General features: G+C 36.3%; 4 protein-coding genes across 4 annotated transcripts; 3 read left to right on the forward strand and 1 right to left on the reverse strand.

Moving 5' to 3' along the window:
• Positions 1 to 3,811: 3,811 nt before the first annotated feature.
• LOC148929922 (U1 snRNP-associated protein usp106-like) lies at positions 3,812 to 8,787 on the forward strand. The gene is made up of 13 exons (XM_089068597.1): positions 3,812 to 4,066; positions 4,320 to 4,372; positions 4,878 to 5,046; positions 5,117 to 5,180; positions 5,501 to 5,580; positions 5,666 to 5,819; positions 6,033 to 6,094; positions 6,194 to 6,256; positions 6,415 to 6,473; positions 6,776 to 6,857; positions 8,036 to 8,079; positions 8,167 to 8,400; positions 8,484 to 8,787. Exons 1-13 carry the CDS (start codon positions 3,920 to 3,922, stop codon positions 8,500 to 8,502), a joined length of 1,230 nt encoding a protein of 409 aa, XP_088924723.1. The 5' UTR covers positions 3,812 to 3,919; the 3' UTR covers positions 8,503 to 8,787.
• Positions 8,788 to 9,984: 1,197 nt separating this feature from the next.
• On the forward strand, positions 9,985 to 11,968 carry LOC148929923 (uncharacterized). Its single transcript, XM_089067354.1, has 2 exons — positions 9,985 to 10,577; positions 11,578 to 11,968. The coding sequence occupies exons 1-2, from the start codon at positions 10,080 to 10,082 to the stop codon at positions 11,638 to 11,640; spliced, it is 561 nt and encodes a 186-aa protein (XP_088923480.1). The 5' UTR covers positions 9,985 to 10,079; the 3' UTR covers positions 11,641 to 11,968.
• A 688-nt stretch (positions 11,969 to 12,656) lies between these two features.
• On the forward strand, positions 12,657 to 13,514 carry TIC20-II (chloroplast import component Tic20-II). The gene has a single exon (XM_089067764.1). It carries the CDS (start codon positions 12,696 to 12,698, stop codon positions 13,308 to 13,310), a length of 615 nt encoding a protein of 204 aa, XP_088923890.1. The 5' UTR covers positions 12,657 to 12,695; the 3' UTR covers positions 13,311 to 13,514.
• Positions 13,515 to 14,424: 910 nt separating this feature from the next.
• LOC148929925 (biotin carboxyl carrier protein of acetyl-CoA carboxylase, chloroplastic-like) lies at positions 14,425 to 17,377 on the reverse strand. The gene is made up of 7 exons (XM_089066958.1): positions 17,117 to 17,377; positions 16,337 to 16,387; positions 16,123 to 16,271; positions 15,735 to 16,041; positions 15,527 to 15,598; positions 14,792 to 14,857; positions 14,425 to 14,701 (listed from the first exon to the last, which is right to left on the reverse strand). Exons 1-7 carry the CDS (start codon positions 17,261 to 17,263, stop codon positions 14,678 to 14,680), a joined length of 816 nt encoding a protein of 271 aa, XP_088923084.1. The 5' UTR covers positions 17,264 to 17,377; the 3' UTR covers positions 14,425 to 14,677.
• Positions 17,378 to 18,179: the final 802 nt, after the last annotated feature.

The raw sequence follows: 18,179 nt of genomic DNA on the forward strand, positions 1-18,179 counted from the left end.
AATTGAACAATGAAAATCAACTCGTTTATGTTATATTTATATAGATATAGATATGTAATGTTAGGTGGAAAATAAATGTGGAATTCAAAAGTATACGAGACAGTATGTAAAAAGTTGGAAACATTTAACTATAATTAGTTTGATGTCTTTGGAAGTGATTAGAAAATAAATTCATGTACTATAACATTTCTTTTTGTATGCGTACAATTGGAATATTTAAAGAGATAGTACTAAAATAAATTATGCTTCTTGTGTACCATAATTTTCATGTATTTAATAAAATGTATAGTATTTTACAGGAGGCATGGTACGATAGCTTTACTAAAAAAATGATTTATCATAGCTATATAAAGTCATTAAATATTATCAGCACGCTTAAATAGAACAAATAGAATTGAGAAAAAAAATATATGAAGGTCAGGATATTTTTAAATTGACCAAAATGTTCTCAAAGTCAAAAATTGAAAAAAATGGTAACAAACAGTCTGAAAATAGACTAAATACAATTATTCATGGACCTTTTTATAGTTGACTCTTTTTTTTATATGTATATGCTTCTTTTTTAGGGGAAATTATTACATACAATAATAAATGGTCCAAACATCGATCACCACATTCATGCAATTAAATACCTGCATTTATGGATAGAAGACTTTAAAATTTGACAATTGTTTTTTCATTTATATATATCAAAACAATCCCTTTTATTGTGCTAATTTCCAACCAACTAAATATGTAAAAAAGCACCAATTTATTTCTAGTGTACTCGTTCGTAGAGTCGTCCATTGTTGGATTCATGGATATTGGCATGATCCATAAGCTACATAAGAAAAAGGAAAAAAAATTAACAGCAACACAAAATATATATATATATAAACCCATTCTTAATTACAATAATTATAAATAAAGGCAAATTACCAAATCTCATAAAGTTTAGTCAAATTACGATCAATCTGCAATTTAAAAATATTGATATGAAAAGTCATGAAGTTTAAATGTGTTCACAATTGTACCATTAGTGGCTCTAATTTGTGTGAAATTGTTTCGTATATGATGTGCTAATTAAAATAGGTTTTACATTTACATTTTTAATTTAATTACTACTCAACCATATTATTTACGTACATTAACAATATATTCTACATGATAATCACAAACAAAATTAAACTCCATTTTTTTCCAGCGAACAAATATTTTAACTATACTTTACAATTTTTTTCGGTATTTCACTCTATAAATAGTCAATTTGATAACACGCCTAAATACTATCCACCCACATCATCAGTTGAGACACGTACACATCACATTAACAATATATCCACATAGACGACCTGAATATTTCGACACGAGACAATCGCAAACAGCATTAAACTTCATGCTTTTCCAGTCTAATTTACAAAATCACTAAACAAACCATAATTCAACCATAACTCATGAATTTTCCGACTATTCTCCTTGAAAAATAATAAAGAATCATAATTGAGTGAGTGTGAACTTACACGGATCAATGTATACGATATTGCCAAGATCACTATTGCACACAAATGAACGTTTGTAGATAAAATCGAGGAGATAAATTGCATGGGCTGGAATAAGGAATAAGAGGTGGATCATAGCATGCACCTCCTTGTTGAATGGCTGAACAATCCACTAAATTGCAATAGTAGCAATACACCAAGTATTATCCTACATAAAATCGAAGTCCAGAGTCTTTGTCCTAGCGGCAAGGAGCTTAACATCAATGTATGAGGTGCCAAGAGAGTACGAGTCCTCTTGACATCAGTTGTAATTTCCTCATTTTTTAGGAGTTTATTTGTAATCTCCTCTCCTTCATATAGGAGTTAATTTTTTATTTTTTATTTTTTTAAAAAAATCCTACATAAAATCGAACTTTTTTCACTGATAACTAACCCCTAATAAATCTTTCTTTTTTTTTCACTTAGAGTGAAATTTATTTGTAATCTCCTCTCCTTCATATAGGAGTTAATTTAATTTTATTTTTTTAAATCCTACATAAAATTGAACTTTTTTCACCGATAACTAACCCTTAATAAATCTTTCCTTTTTTTCCATTTATAGTGATCACCTAGAACATTTGCTACAACATATTCCAAGGACAAGTGGATGCTATTTTTAGAAAGAAAATCCCTTCCCATCACAACGTCTCTCCTCCATCTTCTGTAATATACTAGATGATGTTGTAGCAAATGTTATAGGTTATTCCTTCCTCTTATTAAAATAGTTCAATTTATGCAAAGTTTAAGTAATTTGTAAGACAAAAGCCTTGAAAACGATATGTTTCACCTAAAAATATGTTTTTGAACAAATTTTAGTAGACATAGACCTGCATATTAAAAACTATATATTGCATGAAATATCACACAAATAATATATTTAAAGACTTTTTTTATTATTATTATTTTACTTCCTTTGTTAAATCTACCAATATCTCTTCCATTTCTCAAACAAATCCACAAATAATCATCAATAGACAGCAGGAAGACAGAGTTAGTGTATGAGTGAAATTAAAGATGATAATAGAGATGTTAAATCTACCAATATCCCTTTCATTTCTCAAACCAATCCACATATGATCATCAATAGACAGCAGGAAGACAGAGTTTGGTGTATGAGTGAAATTAAAGATGATAATAGAGATAATATCGGTGATCATATATAACATTTCAATTATATGGTATGCCAATTGATTCTGATTTTGGATGTAAATATATTTTTACTTGATTAATAAAAGGAATTAATTTGGCACTGATCATAATGCGTTGACTTTTTTTTTTTTAATTTATGTATTGATTTGTTGATCGATTACCTTTTCTACATAGTGCACATATATTGTGTTACACTTACTTCAAATGAAGTGCATACGGGATATATTGGTTTCGTAATTTCTCTTTTGATCTTGTGAAATTGATTAATGGTGATATTGTACGCCTTTCAATTCTTTGCTTTTGTTTCTTCATGTTGCAACTTCATTCTCAGTCGCCTAACATGGGTGTCCCGTCATCGAAGAGGGCGGTGCCCCTAAAATGAGTTGATCTTTCGCTTGTTGGCGCCACAATATCACATTAATTTTATTTTAATCCTTAATCAATCAATCATCTTCAAACACATTTGTACAAAAAGTGGAAAAAATCATTTTATATCTTATATTATTATATACTACAAAATAAACTAACCTATCAAACACATTTATCCTAATTTAGTCTTATATAGTACTCCATCAAACGACAACTATAAAACTTTTCTTGATTAATAATATTAGGGATATTGGCATCTAATATCATGAAACTTTCAAAATACTGAGTTTTTCCCACAAACTTTATAATTGGCAAATAATATCACGAACTTTTCCACGAATAAAAAAATATCCACAAATAATATTGTGATACATATTTGTTTTCGTAATTTCTCGACAACAATTTTTCAATCTTCAAGTTTTTCAATCTTTGAAAATAAAGCACACCCTCCAAAATTGTTATTCAATCTATTAAAATAACATGAATTTTTTCATTCGTGGGAAAAAACAAACCGAGAGTAAAGTTCGTGATATTTTTTGTCAATTTTAAAATTTGTGGAAAAAACCCAACCTTTTCAAAGTTACGTGATATTAGATGCCAATATCCGATAATATTATGCTGTTAATTTAATTTATTTTTTGCCATCCAATATTCCAATCAACCTAAATCTCGATATTTACACATGGGCTCAAACAAGCCTCTGTATAGTGGGGGGCAAATAAGAAACTTCACAGAAAATTAATTATATTAACAAATCAATAAAAAAACGCTTTCCCTTTCATTCGACCAATTTTCCCAATTCTAGGGCCAAACCAAACCCTCACACAGTCACACAGTCACAATTCGCTGCTCCCGAACGCGCTCTCACGTTCGGAACGGAAGCCATGGATGCGCTAAGGAAGCAGCTCGATGTGCTCATGGGAGCCAACCGCAACGGCGACGCGCAGGAGGTCACGCGCAAGTACTACGATCGCGACGTCTGCCGCCTCTTCCTCGCCGGCCTTTGCCCGCACGAGCTTTTCCAGCTCACTGTGCGTGTTTTTTTTGGTTTAATGTTTGTTTTATAGTTTGAAATTGATATGTTTTGTGAATGAGCCTGTGTAATTTGTCAATTATTTATGCTGCTATGCGAATGCGTATGAATCTGGAAGGTTTTTGGTGATATTGAACTTGTGAATTATGTGGTTTATGGATTGATAATGGTGTTTGATTGATTCATCGAATTGTTGTACATATAGATTTTTGGTGGTTGGTTGCTAATTGAGTTATTGGTTTTTGGTGTAGAAAATGGACAAGGGACCATGCCCCAAGGTGCATTCATTGCAGCTGAGAAAAGAGTATCCTTTCTTTCACCAGAATTTGTTGATTTGTTTGAAGGTTATGCTGTTTCTTTGTTACTTGGTGAGTCTAAATTTAATTACGATTGAAAATTTGAAGAAGCTATGACTCGAGAAGAGAAACTTGCTAGTGAATGCTATCTTAGAACTTATATCCTTAGTAATATATCTCCTATCGCCTTGAATCTTGATGGTTGGTTGCTTGTTGCTGAAAGGAAAGGAGGTATATGATGTTGAACAAGAGAATGCTTCACTTAGATGCTGGATACTTTTCTTTTTGTTTCCGTTTCATAAATAGGTTACTGTAATGAGAGAAGTCACCAGTTAGTGCCTGGGCAAGTTTTTACGTAACTGGAGTTGCTTATAAATATTTGTCTATGTTATGTCTGACAAAGTCTACTGATTTAGAGATGAAGTGAATGGTAGTATTGTTGTGGGATATGTAGTATGTACTATGTTCTCACTCCTTAAGTTTAGCTATCTTGTTACACTTAACTCATCTCAGATATGAGGATGCAAAAGCAAAGGGCGTTGACAATTATGATAGGGATTTAGAGGATAACATAGACAGACTTATTGTTGAGTGTGATCGTAAAATTGAAAGGGCTCTGAAGAGACTCGATGAAGAGGATGCTAAAGCAGCTGTTGCAATTTCTGTATCGGAGGTTACTCTGGTAGACTTCTTAACTCACTGTCTTCATCTTCTGGCCATCTATTGTATTAGTTAATCTTGTGGTATTGCAGACACCAGAGATAGATGAGATGTCAAAGCAAATTAAGCAGAAATTGCATGAACTCGATCAATTTGGTAAGTGAAGTGTTAGTCTTCCTTTCTACTTCAAATTTATGGTTCACTCTGATTAATCTTATTTTATATTGTGCAGTCTAAAAATAGGCTTGGTGAGCTAAACAACACAGAACATCTTAAAATAATCTATTTTTTCCTATTGCCTGTGTCAATCCCGTCTTACTGGCTTGAACTTATCCCAGTCTAATGTGATCAAGTTTTTTAACATTTTATATAATCTTGACGTGAACATAATCTATTCCAGTAAACTGCAGTCTTTTAAATCTGGCTACATATGATATTCAACTTTTGGTGCTACTGACCTTTTTTTGATATTATAGATCTTGAAGGCAAGACGGACATGAAGATGCGGGTCCAGGAAGAGATTGAAGAGCTAAGAACTCAAAGAGCAGATAAACAGGTTTAAAGGCTTTAAAAATTACCTTTATAGTATGTCTAAAGATGATGCAGCGAAAGGCTAACTGTTGTTTGTTGTTTAATCGTAGTCTATGCTTCTTTTGGATGCTTTCAACAAAGATCGTGCATCTCTTCCTCAGCCTATGGCGAATGCTTCGCAGGGTGCACCTTTGCCTGCGGCTGTTCCAGATCCTCACATTCAGGAGATGATCAATGAAAAGCTAAAGAAAGCTGAAGAACTTGGTCAGATATTCGTTGGTTATAAATATAATCATGCTAAATATACATGATTTCTAAATAATGACTATTGATTGCATGTCATAATGAAATCGAAAATGCCAAAGTGATTCTGTATTTCTGTCCAAGCATCGTGTTCAACTTCAAACTTCAGTACTGTGTTTACTTTTAGTTGTATGCATAATACTTCACTGAATGTGCTTTTGGTATATTTTACAGGTGAACAAGGAATGGTAGATGAAGCACAGAAAGCATTAGAAGAGGCCGAAGCACTCAAAAAGGTGATAATCTGCTTTGTTAGATTACACTTAACATTTTACTGTTGAGCTAACTCTACTGAATATGAGTACTATCTTCTAACTTACTATGATTTGATCCAGCTGCCAGCTCGACAGGAACCTGTACTGGATTCTTCGAAGTACACAGCTGCCGATGTGCGCATTGTGAGTCTCCATTTCTCTATCTGACAATTTAGTTTGATTGCCATCAGCAACAATGTTGACTAGAAAGTGTCTATTCTAACATTAAGCTTCCCAAATTATATAGTACTATGAAATTAGAGACTGGCGCTGTATCTAATAAATTAATCTTGTACTTGCAGACTGATCAAAAGCTTCGTGTCTGTGACATTTGTGGAGCATTCCTCAGTGTTTATGACAGGTACATTATTTGTTGATCTTATAATTATGATCTACTTCTAGAATTAGGATGACAAAGTAGTTATAGCTTCGCATACTTCATCTTTTGACCTGGCAATTATACCTCCTTGTCACCAGCAGGCTTTTGGGCCCAGTTTTACGAGGATAACTTTTGCAGCTAAAGAATGTGCGTTATTTTATGTTTTATGCTTGTAGATCATGCTGTAGTAACGAGAACTCTTATTAGGCTGTGTTACACTTTATTAATAATTCATGATTGTCTTGAGCTTGTTGTTAAAGAGATTATGTGCATTTGATTTTCAGTGATCGCCGTTTAGCTGATCATTTTGGTGGAAAGCTCCATTTAGGGTATATGCTCATCCGTGAAAAGCTAGTTGAACTCCAGGTACCAACAGATTATCATTCTCTCTCGCAACTATCTCTCTTCTTCTCTTTCACTTTGAAATTAATAAGGTCTTTAGCTTGTTATTGCACAGTGTGTCAACAACTAAAGGTAGAAATTTTGTAAATTGTTGTTTGTGCTTGCACGTAAGTATATATACTCAATCTGACAGTTATTAATGTTGTTGGGGTTCAAAGTTAATCTTTAATTTACTATGCGTGATCTGATGGCTTTCCTTATTCTTTCAATTCCTAAGCTGGTAATATTTTTATTCAGGTGCTGCTATAATCTTTCAATTTCTTATAGAGAGTCTCACTTTATATGTCCTCTGTGAGTTTTCCTTATCCTAGTGTAAGTGTGTTTCATAAATACTTCAATTTGGATTATTGATGAAAATCTTGTTCATCCCGGCCATATTTGAGATCTCAGGAAACAAATGGGTAAGGTAACAGCTGGTGACCATCTGTAAGTTTTCCTGGTATGACGTTTGAAGTTCTCTTAAGTAGAATTCGAACAGATGAAATTTATTAGCTAATTTGAAAATAAAAATGAGAGGCTATAGCTGATTGGAATTATTAAGACCGATTAGATAAAGATTAGGAATTTATCATGTTTTACTGTATCTAGATGCTGCTTAGGGGGCAGTGATTTGCCTTTTCTGCTGGAAAAGGTGTACCTTTGATGCCTTGAAATTCAGGTTTGTTAGTCAGGAAACAGACACAATTCTTATTGTAGTTTTCTGCAAACCAGTGTAGATTCACATTTGCTTTTTAATCTGCACCGACTAGCTGTTTCTGCTCTAACTTTAGTTGGATACGCCAATTGAATGTGATAATTTATCACTGTTGTGGCATACTGTGCCTTACCTTTAAGAAGGGTATCTCTGACGAAAACATGCTGTTTTTATCTCTCGGGTTTAGCAGCACAGCATGTATCCTTTAGGGAACAGTCTTGAGATTTATTCTTATCAAATAAGAGACCCAGAAAATGATTCAAACTGATAAGTTTACATTTTCTTGGTAAGATAAACAGATATACCAAGGGGCAGTAAAATTTCTTCAGTTGGTTTGCAACTTCAGTGGGCCATGGGGAAGAATATGTTTGTTTATTTTGATTATACTTTAACTCGGATCAACCATAATGTGTCATTTCAAATGTATCTTATTTTGGATCATTATCAGGAAGAGCGAGACAAGAAACGTAAAACCCTTGAAGAAGAGAGAAGGTAAGTAATTCTTTTTGTTATCATCTCCTTGGACTCTCTGTTTCAGTGATGGGATTGTTGACTTTATACACATGTATTCGTATTCAGGAAAAGCCTGGAGCATGAGAGAGGATCTAGCAAGGATCGAGAAAGAGTCGATAGAGGTGATCGCAAGGATTATGATCGTCGGAGCCGAGACCGAGACAGGCATTATGATCGCAGCCGTGGTAGTGACCGCGAGCGTGTAAGAGAGAGGGAGAGTTCTCGTACCTACGATTCGAGGAGTCACCGAAGATCTCGTTCCCGGTCAAGAGAGCGGTCAAGAGATTATGACCGCAACAGGTTCTGTATCTAATGCCTCATCTCCTCTCCTTATTGTGCTCTCTCTCTGTTTCACCCTCTCTAACTGTTTCCTTTCCAAGCAGGCGTCGCGAGCGGAACTAACTGTACGATGAAGGATGCCGCAGTTCTACTATCTGTTTACAAGCAAGCTCTGGACCTGTGGAGTTACACTTCATTTGTTCTGCGTCAGTAAATCTTGGAGAGAAAATCTAGTTTTGCTCCATTTCGAAAGTGAAGGCTAGGCTAGGCGGTTTGATTGTTGGTATTTTTATTATTATTACAACTTTGGTCAGATTCTAAATATTTATGTTCGAGTCTATTTCTGTTATTAGTTGAGTCGACTTAAAACGGTTTTTTTGTTGAATGAGAATTTTAAGTTTAAGACAACATTTTTAGGTTAAGTTAAATCTATTTGATTCATAAGTTTGAAGTTGGATATTGTGGGAAATAAAATTCAGACTTATGGAGATTTAACATTGATATCCTCATGAGTAAGTCGCTTTATCTTTTGCTACAAATGCCAATTCATGAGTATACTAACTAGTTGGGCATAAATTGTCCAGTGAAAAAGTAATTTCTTGACTTGACTTACAATAAAATTGTTTGTTTTATTATTCGTGTTGTAATTTCAGTTTCATTTATTTTGTTTCACTGTAATTATTTACAAATAGCTGGGGGAATTCGAAGAAACAAACTCGAGCCTCCCACCAAACCAAGAATCATACTGCTAGACCAAATGCTCTTACTATGCTAATATCCTACCGTTAATGCTTTCAAAATGCAAAGAAAAGCGGAAATCCGTCGCCCGTAGCTGGGAGCTGTTGCTAGTTCTCCGTTCACAGATCTGGTTGACTACTCCCTCCAACGCCCAGCTTCTCTCGTGCAAGACTTCTCCTTTTTAAGAGAGTGAGTAGAGAAACGGTAACATGGCTGAGGGTTTCGGCGTCTTCAGAAATTTGGGGATCTCCTTTTGGGAAATTCGAAAATGTGGTGGAGGGCGGAGAGAGTGTGAAAATGAGAAGGGTAGATCGGGAAATTTTTAGCTAATTTTCGGGTGTTGGTTTCAAGGAAAAAATAAAAACCACCGCCCTTCTCAATATTTGAAATTGACGATATTAGAGAGGAACAGTGCGGGCCGGTGTAAATACTCGGGCTTTGCATCAACTTATCAGATACACCGAACGATATTAAACGCCATGAATTAAAGGCAATTATGAGCATATTGGACAGAGCGAACATATCCTTAATTATAAAAGCGTATCAAACACACTAGCTATCGACAAAGTTTTGAGAATTGTAAAAACAATGCCTCCTAAGTATTTAAATAAAGTTGTGATTGATTTAGCTTAAAGAGAGATAAGATTTATGAATGTTTTCCTCTAAATTTCACTCACATTTATGGAATTCAAGATGGTACGAAGCAATAATTGTCATTCAAAAAATAGATCATCTTTGATATGTTTTCAATCTCTAAATTCGACTACAGATTGACTCATTAATTTCAATCGTGGTAATTAGGTGTATAAAATTTGAGCAATTTGAAGAAGGAAAATATATATATATAGACAGAATCATTTCAAAAGAGGAAAAAAAATCCCCCCTTGTTTTCCCCCTTTCTCTCACACATATAAAAGCACACCCATCCCTAACCTTCAGAATTCTCCAAATTTCCCCCAAAAATGGCTTCCACAGATCGCGCAGCAATCCTAGCGATCCTAATCCTGTTAACATCGCCAATTTCCGATTCCCACACCTCGTTCTACGACGTCCTGCAATCCAACGGTTTGCCGATGGGCCTTTTCCCCAAGGGCATATCGGAATATTCCGTCGATCCTCTCTCCGGCGCCTTCGAGCTCCGCATGCTCTCCGCTTCGCCGTGCGACGCCAAGTTCGAGACGCCGCTGCGGTACCAATGCAACATCACCGGCAGGCTGAGTTACGGCAAGGTTTCCGACATCTCCGGCGTCGCCGCGCAGGATCTGTTCCTGTGGCTGCCGGTGAAGAGCATTCGGGTCGATATCCCCAGCTCCGGCCTGATTTACTTCGACGTTGGCATGGTGTTCAAGCAGTTCTCCTTGTCGTTCTTCGAGACGCCGAAGGAGTGCAATGCCGTGCTTGGCGACGGTGAGACGGTGGTTCTGTTTGAGAGAGGCGGTGCTGCCACTCGTCCTGTTGAGGTTTGTGTTTTTGTGATTTGCTGCGATTTTTTATGAATACGCGTTTGGAATTGGGGATTTTTCTGGTTTGCCCTTGATGCTCTTGATTTAGTGATTTTCTGCATTAGCTATGTTCATTTGCTTTGTATCTTGTGGTTTGGAATTGATAATAAATTGATTAGGTTTGAATGCAACATTTTGTTAACAATAGTTTCAAGTTGAGTTACTTTGACTTGCAAGATATAGATTTGCTGAAACAGTATGTTGTGTTGTAGTATATGTACTAGCGTTTGGAATTGGGGATTTTTCTGGTTTGCCCTTGATTTAGTGATTTTCTGCATTAGCTATGTTCATTTGCTATGTCTGTTGTGGTTTGGAATTGATGATAAATTGATTAGGCTTGATACTATTTGGTGAGATTTGGATGATAAAACAGTTTAGTATCCTCAAGTTGAGTTGCTTTGACTTGCAAGATGAAGATTTGCTGAAACAGTATGTTGTTGTAGTATATGTACTTGCTGATTTGTGTCATTTTTGTGCTCGTGTTTTCTTGTTCTTGACTTGTTGTAATGTGGTAGGGCAATAGATTTGGATCTTGATTTAAGGGTACATGAATAAATTTTGATGCGATTTGCTTCCTCAACCGTTGTATATGGAGAATATAGTGTTTGGATTGGGTTGCTATTATTTTCAATTGGATTTGGTATTAGAATTGGTTGGTGATTGAGCGTTTAGGTTTATATTCTATTTCGGCAAATTGTAGTTGGGAAGTCTGGCTTGCATCTATATGGTGCTACTAAGCTGAGGTATAACTCATTGTAGCATTCATATGCAATCATTGGTCTGAAAATTTCTACAATAACTTGTGTAGCTGCTATTATAGTTTCCTATCCATGATTCTACTCTTTATTTAAGTAGGACTTATTCTAATTGATTAGTATTTATTTGTTGATGATTGTGTGGATTCTTCGTGGTATCTTCAATATTGGAGATGCATTAAACTCATTGTATCAAGCTGCAGGATCGTCATGGCCACTTGGAGATGGAGCGAGTGACTGATGAGGGACAACGAGCGTCTTCTTGAACCAAGAGAGAAATGAGTTGTTACTACTATGCTATATGGTATGGATGGCTTCTGGTCCTTGATCTAATTACCGGCCTAAGTATCTACAGATTTGTTCATTGTCTTGACAATGCAAGCAGCCATTTTCCATTTTACTGAGTGATGCAGGATAACTTAGTGAACAGATTGTATGAATAGTAAAGTGGTTCCAAATTGTTGTTTCATTGCCCCCTTCTTCTGTATTGATATAGGTATGGTGTTCCTAATAGTTTCCTGAATTGTTATATTGAAATTATGGATGTATAAAGTTGATAATTAATCTAGAATTTAATCAATGTCTATGCCAGTATAGAGCTGTTTTTGTGTTGTTTTGTTTGGATTTCTCAGCCCATTTTATTAAAAAATAAATGTCAATTTTGATTCTAAACATATGACCACTAAAACATTTTAAAAATAAGTTCATAACAAATAAAATCAAAGTGGTCACATTTTAAAAATAAGGCCATAACAAATGAAATCGAAGTGGTCACTTATTTTGATGGCCCTGTTAAAAAACTAACGATCATGCCACTGTGCAATTAGCGTTAGCAGTTAGTTTTTTGACTGAACCGTATAAAAATGATTACTTCCATCTCGTCACCGATCTCTGTGACAGCGGCGACCTATTCGACCGTCTCTCTCCGGCAATCGATTCTCCGAGCCTGCCGCCGCGATTCTAAAGCAATTGACGGCGGCGATCGCCTACTGCCACCGGATCGGGCTCGCGCATCGCGACATCAAGCCGAACAACATCATGTTCGACTCCAGGGGGCGCCTCAAGCTCGCCGACTTGGATCTTCAGCGACATTTTCTTTTATTATGGATTTTCATTTTTAAAAAGTTAATGTTTTAAGCTAAATTCGTATTTTACTCCTGTCAAAATTGAACTTTTTCTTTATTAAACATAGAATCAAAACTCCAAATCAATTTGGCTATATCCAAAACATATTAAAGTCTATATATAAATTTGGAAATGACTAAAACCAGAGACATTTCAATCAAAAAAACCCCTAAAAAAACCCTTCCTCTCCACATCCATGGCTTCCATCCCCCTCCTCCGCCTCTCCCTCCCCAATCGCCCCTCCCCCATCCTCCCCCACCCTCTCAAATCCACCCTCCCCACGCCCCTCCCCCAATTCCGCCTCAAACCAACCCCCAATCGAACCCCCAAATGCTCCCGCACCCCGACGCCGGCCGCCGACCGCCTCATCTCCGCCGCGTCCTACTTCATCCCCTTCTTCAACGGCCTCCAGTACGGGCGGTTCCTCTTCGCCAGGTACCCGCTCCTCGCCGCCCCCTTCGAGCCCTTAATCCCCTTGCTCTCGCTCTACCACTCCGTCCCCTACGCCAGCTTCGCCACCTTCTTCGGCCTCTACCTCGGCGTCGTCCGGAACCCTAGCTTCAGCCGCTACGCGCGCTTCAACGCGCTGCAGGCGCTCGTGCTCGACGTGCTGCTCGTGCTCCCCGTGCTGCTGCAGAGGATCGTCTCCCCCGGGCGGAGTGGGCTTGGGCTGAGGGTCACCGCGTGGGCCTATTCTGGGCTTTTCTTGTTTGTGGTGGCCTGCTTTGTGTATGGGCTGGTGTCGAGTGTGCTCGGGAAGACTCCGTATTTGCCGATTGTTGCGCAGGCTGCTGGCCGCCAGCTAGAATGAATTTCTCACCTTTTTTTTTTTTTTTTTTTTTTTTTTTTTTTAATTTTCCTATTTCTCTCTCGTTATAACATTGCAGTCGAATAATTTTGCTGAACTATGCACCATTTTGGTTGTGATTTGGAGAGATATGTTTGGTTAAAGCTCAGTTATATTTATGTGCAATATTTTGTGTTCATCTAATGAATGACGGTTTGGCGATTTGTATTTTGGTTTTGCATGTAAGTCACAAAATTTGACTGAATGATGAGAATAAATAGTGGTATAACATGTATTCCCTCCGTTCCGAGGTAGTTTGTGCACAAATTATAAGAAAAATTGTATTAATTGAGTTAAATAAATGAATAATAAAATAGAAAAGGAAATAGGTAGAGAGTTTTTTGCCAAAAAAAAAGAAAACAGCTCAGCTACAATGGGACAATCTCAAAAGAAATACGACTTAGCTATAGAGGGGCATACGACTCAGCTACAGAGACCGAGAGAGTATTAATTTATGATGGGAATTGTACTAAATACCTTTCTTTTGAGCCTAAAATTAAAATAATAAAAAAAATACTCTCTTCGTCCTATAAAAAATGTCACACTTGTGAAGTGACACGAGATTTTAGGAGGTTTTGTTTTTTTTGTGTTAAATGGAGAAAGAAAATATAATTTTTATATTCATATGAAAGAATTTTTTTTCAAAAAGGAAAATGTGGAGTATCTTTTGTGGGACAAATTAAAAAGGAAAGTGTGACATCTTTTGTGAGACGGAGAGCAGTAACAAATTTTGTCAAATTGGGCAATTGATTTTTTTTAGTTTATTATTTATTATTCAAATTTTGAAAAGTATTGAACAAACCGAAAATTACCTATCACTCCTTATGATTTTATGAACAATTAATCCAAAAAAATGACAAATAAATTATTTTATATAATATGTTATAATTAAAATACTAGTAATCGCTTGCAAGATCATAATATTCAATAATTTAGTAGTAATAATTTATTGACATTGTTTAAAACTGCAAAATTAGAAATTGGTAAAAATTTAAGAATTTACCATTAAATTCATTTTAGGACAACGTAAACCGTCAAAGTGTAGCATAAAGTGGTAAAAGTGCAAAGAACACAAGAGTTGGTAAACTTTGTACTACAAAGCACAGTGACCACATACTCCCTCACAATCATAAACAGCACAATAACAAGTCACAACTAACATGTTCAATTAAATTAATCCTGATGAATAATAAACAAGCTGTTCTAGCTAGGTCTCATGCAAAGACAAAATCAAGCAAAATTAAATTAATCCGTTCCCGTGCCCTCTCGACTTTCTCTGAAGTGAAACACTCTTGCTATGCCCGCGCAGAGCCTCTTTGGCTTCATCAGGTCTAAGGTTCGATCACGAACAAAGGCTGTTGACAGTGACAGTATGATGTAAGGGACATATAAAGAGGAAAGACAATGTTGTTATTTAGTGGTCAGAGAAGGGTGATGAAACTCACCGTGTCTACACTGACTGGCTTGGCGTCTTCTGCAACAACTTCAACTATCGTGCCAGATTGATCAGCCTGCAATGAGTGGTTCGGGGATTAGTGAGATGAGATAGATATCTAGTTCAGACTAAGGATAAATTGTCATCATGTACATCAAACGATTTGCGGAAAATGACTCCTGAAGAATGTGGTGATGATAAAAAAGCATTTTTATCAGTTTTTAGCAACCAAGACGAACGTTACACATGCCAAAAACCAAATGTTGAGAATTCACAATCAATCATCAATCAGTTCAGTTGCGATTTTAAATAAAATGGTGTGGGAAGTGAGCAGAAATTTAAGAGAAAAAGTTGTTAAAGATTTGAGCACCTAGTGCTAGAATTGAAGCTTATAATATGTTTTTATCTACTTTTCCTGGGCACTAAAAAACCCGATTCCCAGCAATTTATTGGGCAATGCTTTAGAGATTCTTGACTAAATTCTCAAGCAGAGATCAACAAAGGATGGCATAGGACATGTTGTATCCAAGATCACGCAGCAGCATGAAAAATGAATCTTGTGACAAGACTAGATGCCTAATCTTTGTAATGATTCTTGAACAAAAGAAAATAACAAAGTAGTCGATTTTTTTGGTAGAATTTGCCAAAAAGACAAAGTAATCAGCTTATTGATAGCTACAATGGCGAGTAAAAAAAATAAGGTGCTGATAGCATTATAAAAATATATGCATAAGGAAATGCTTACTTCAATTTCATTCATCAGCTTCATGGCCTCAATAATGCATACAACCTGGCCCTTGTTTACCTTATCTCCAACCTGTGAAGAGAGGTAGAATTCAATGAGGACACTGGACAAGCATAGGAAATCAGAGGATGGACAATGTGCTTCATAACACTTCATATATCAATTCGAGTGACATATATGCTAACATTTTATTGTGGCATGCGTTTACCTTGACAAATGGAGGTTCACCAGGTGCTGGACTTCGGTAGAAGGTTCCGGCCATGGGGCTTTTCAGAGGAGGATGAGATGATTTAGGCGGCTGAGCTTTGGGTGGTGAAGGTGCTGGAGTAGAAGCTGCAGCAGCCGGCCCTGGAGAAGGTGCTGAAACTGGAGGCAGTGCTGCAGGCTGAGGCTGTGATTGATAATAGGTCACTGGAGGAGAAGGAGGTGGAGGTAAGGCCTCCTTTTTACGTATTAAGACTTCACAATCAAGTTGTTTCAGCTGTAGTTCCACAATATCTTTAGAATCAACCAACCTGCACAAAGGAAGATATCGTCATTTTTCATCGAAAAGTAGAGTAGACACTTCAAGCGACCACATTACTGCATATGCATACTTGACTAGACTGGCAACTTGACTAACAAATTCGCTTATGGTTTCTTCAGATGCCAAAGCAGTCTGTTTAGGTTCCTCGGATACATCGACATCTTTGGCTCCAGCTGGTGAAGTGGAGGCTGCAGCTTTTAAAGATCCACCTAGAGAAACCTTAAAAGCCAAAAAATCTCAAAAAGGGCCTCCATATAAAATAAAATGCATGACAAAGACTTCACCTTATTCAATTGGCCTTTTACAAGTGAACAATTCCAGCCAGACTGCACACCCTGAAAAATATAAACTTTACACCAAATGAGTAAAAATTAATGCAATTAATTTATTCGAATCCATGACTAATGCCTCATTAAGGAACGTCGAAATGAGGAAAACAAAGGGATATCTTATGTATTATTTCACACAACACATCCACATTGCTATATTTCATCATCCTCTTTAAGTTATTGATACATATATTTAGAAATCAACATCCAGTCACCATTAACCACCCATTGAAAGGCTATTTTCACAAAAGCCGTCGATGGTTTTGGTACTTTTGGCCACAAACGCCACTCAAAAGCCGCAACGAAAGAAAAGCTACTGATTTTTTAGCTCTAATTTTACGAGATCATGCAGATGTCACACATCCAGTATCTACTCGATCATTTTAACAGTAAAAAATCAGGAAATTTCCAATTTTAATTTGCTGAGATAATTATCCTTTTGCACATCCTTCCTCAAAGGTCATTCATCAATCAAGCAACATCTAATACATATCCATCTATTTCCCTATCATAATCCAGCTCCAACAATCTCGGAAACAGAGTAATTCAATCAATTGATACCAAACGACAACCAATTCACAAACAAAATAGCATCTAAGCTTGAAAAATCACAAATCCTCAGCTTCTACACCGACCGATCTCACAAAATCCCCGCATGAAATCGTCAAAAACTGATTACGAAAATGAAAATCAAAACACTGTAAAACTAAACACGAAAACAGAAACGGTACACACCTTGGACGAGAATCGGAGCTTCGGCCTCGGAGTGAGACGGAATGAGACGGAATTGGAGAAATGGCGATGGCAGAGCGGCAAAGAGGCGGTCGATTTTCGCGCATTCGCCGCCGCCGATGCGGTCGCTGGTCCAAACGATGTCGCCATTGCTCCAACAATGCGTGTGTGTGTGAGGGGGAGAGAGAATTAGGGGGATCCGCTAGAGAAGGAGAGATGGAAGCTGCTCTCGATGAAACCAAAGAGTGAAGATAACAGCTGTTTGGTATCTGTGAGAGATGAAACTACGTCGTTTTGGGGGTTTGTGATGTTTGTACACTGCGCTGCAGATGTAGTACGCTCCTGCAGCTAACCACACGTGTGAAATGAGGTCAAATGTTTTGATTAATCACATTGTGACACAAGTGATTAGTATGTTGATTTATTGTTAGCTTTACTTTTGCAAAAAAGTGGTTTCAACTTTGAATAATGATTTATGGCTCATCATCATTATCTTTTTTATTTTATTGATATTGGAATTCTCTCGAACAATTGTAGTGTAATTTCTCAGTATATATTTATTCCTGATAAATTCATTTGTATTAGGAACTTTTAGCGAAAAGAAACGTGAGTTGAAAAAAGTTAATAAAATATAAATTATAATTTTACACTTTATATTACTGAAATGTAAAACTATTCATTATTTATAGTAAAAATAAAATGAGATTCTTATTGGCTAACAAATGAACAATTCATATGCAAAAATGTCTCTTTTCACATTATATAGCAGCATCTAAGTGAGATGCGATTCCACTCATTTTATCATTTTAGTACGACTATTATTAAAAGTTTTACGTACCTCATCCCTCACACTCCAATTAATTCAGTATAAAGCCATTGTGAAACTTATATTTTATTAATTTTTTTACTTTTATTCATATTTCTTAAAAACACACATGTGTTCGATTTGCAAGATTGTATTCGAGATTAAATTTGTATTGTGTTTGGTTCATGAGATTTAACCCCATAATTCAATACTAGATGGATAATCATGAGATAGTTAGTCATAGCTAATCCTCTATGACTA

The sequence above is a fragment of the Salvia hispanica genome, chromosome 3 (genome assembly GCF_029641045.1).
Source record: "Salvia hispanica isolate PSC_SH4W2 chromosome 3, Shi_PSC_v1, whole genome shotgun sequence".
Lineage (NCBI taxonomy): Eukaryota > Viridiplantae > Streptophyta > Magnoliopsida > Lamiales > Lamiaceae > Salvia > Salvia hispanica.

Excerpts from the sequence above, each read along its gene's own strand:
- LOC148929922 (XM_089068597.1), top strand. The coding sequence starts at position 3,920 with ATGGATGCGCTAAGGAAGCAGCTCGATGTGCTCATGGGAGCCAACCGC. Across the intron at positions 5,581-5,665 it reads CTCAAAGAGCAGATAAACAG|TCTATGCTTCTTTTGGATGC; the intron begins GTTTAAAGGCTT and ends GTTTAATCGTAG. Across the intron at positions 6,858-8,035 it reads AAAAGCTAGTTGAACTCCAG|GAAGAGCGAGACAAGAAACG; the intron begins GTACCAACAGAT and ends GATCATTATCAG.
- LOC148929923 (XM_089067354.1), top strand. The coding sequence starts at position 10,080 with ATGGCTTCCACAGATCGCGCAGCAATCCTAGCGATCCTAATCCTGTTA. Across the intron at positions 10,578-11,577 it reads CTGCCACTCGTCCTGTTGAG|GATCGTCATGGCCACTTGGA; the intron begins GTTTGTGTTTTT and ends ATCAAGCTGCAG.
- TIC20-II (XM_089067764.1), top strand. The coding sequence starts at position 12,696 with ATGGCTTCCATCCCCCTCCTCCGCCTCTCCCTCCCCAATCGCCCCTCC.
- LOC148929925 (XM_089066958.1), bottom strand. The coding sequence starts at position 17,263 with ATGGCGACATCGTTTGGACCAGCGACCGCATCGGCGGCGGCGAATGCG. Across the intron at positions 16,388-17,116 it reads AGCTCCGATTCTCGTCCAAG|GGTGTGCAGTCTGGCTGGAA; the intron begins GTGTGTACCGTT and ends TATATTTTTCAG. Across the intron at positions 14,858-15,526 it reads AGCTGATGAATGAAATTGAA|GCTGATCAATCTGGCACGAT; the intron begins GTAAGCATTTCC and ends CACTCATTGCAG.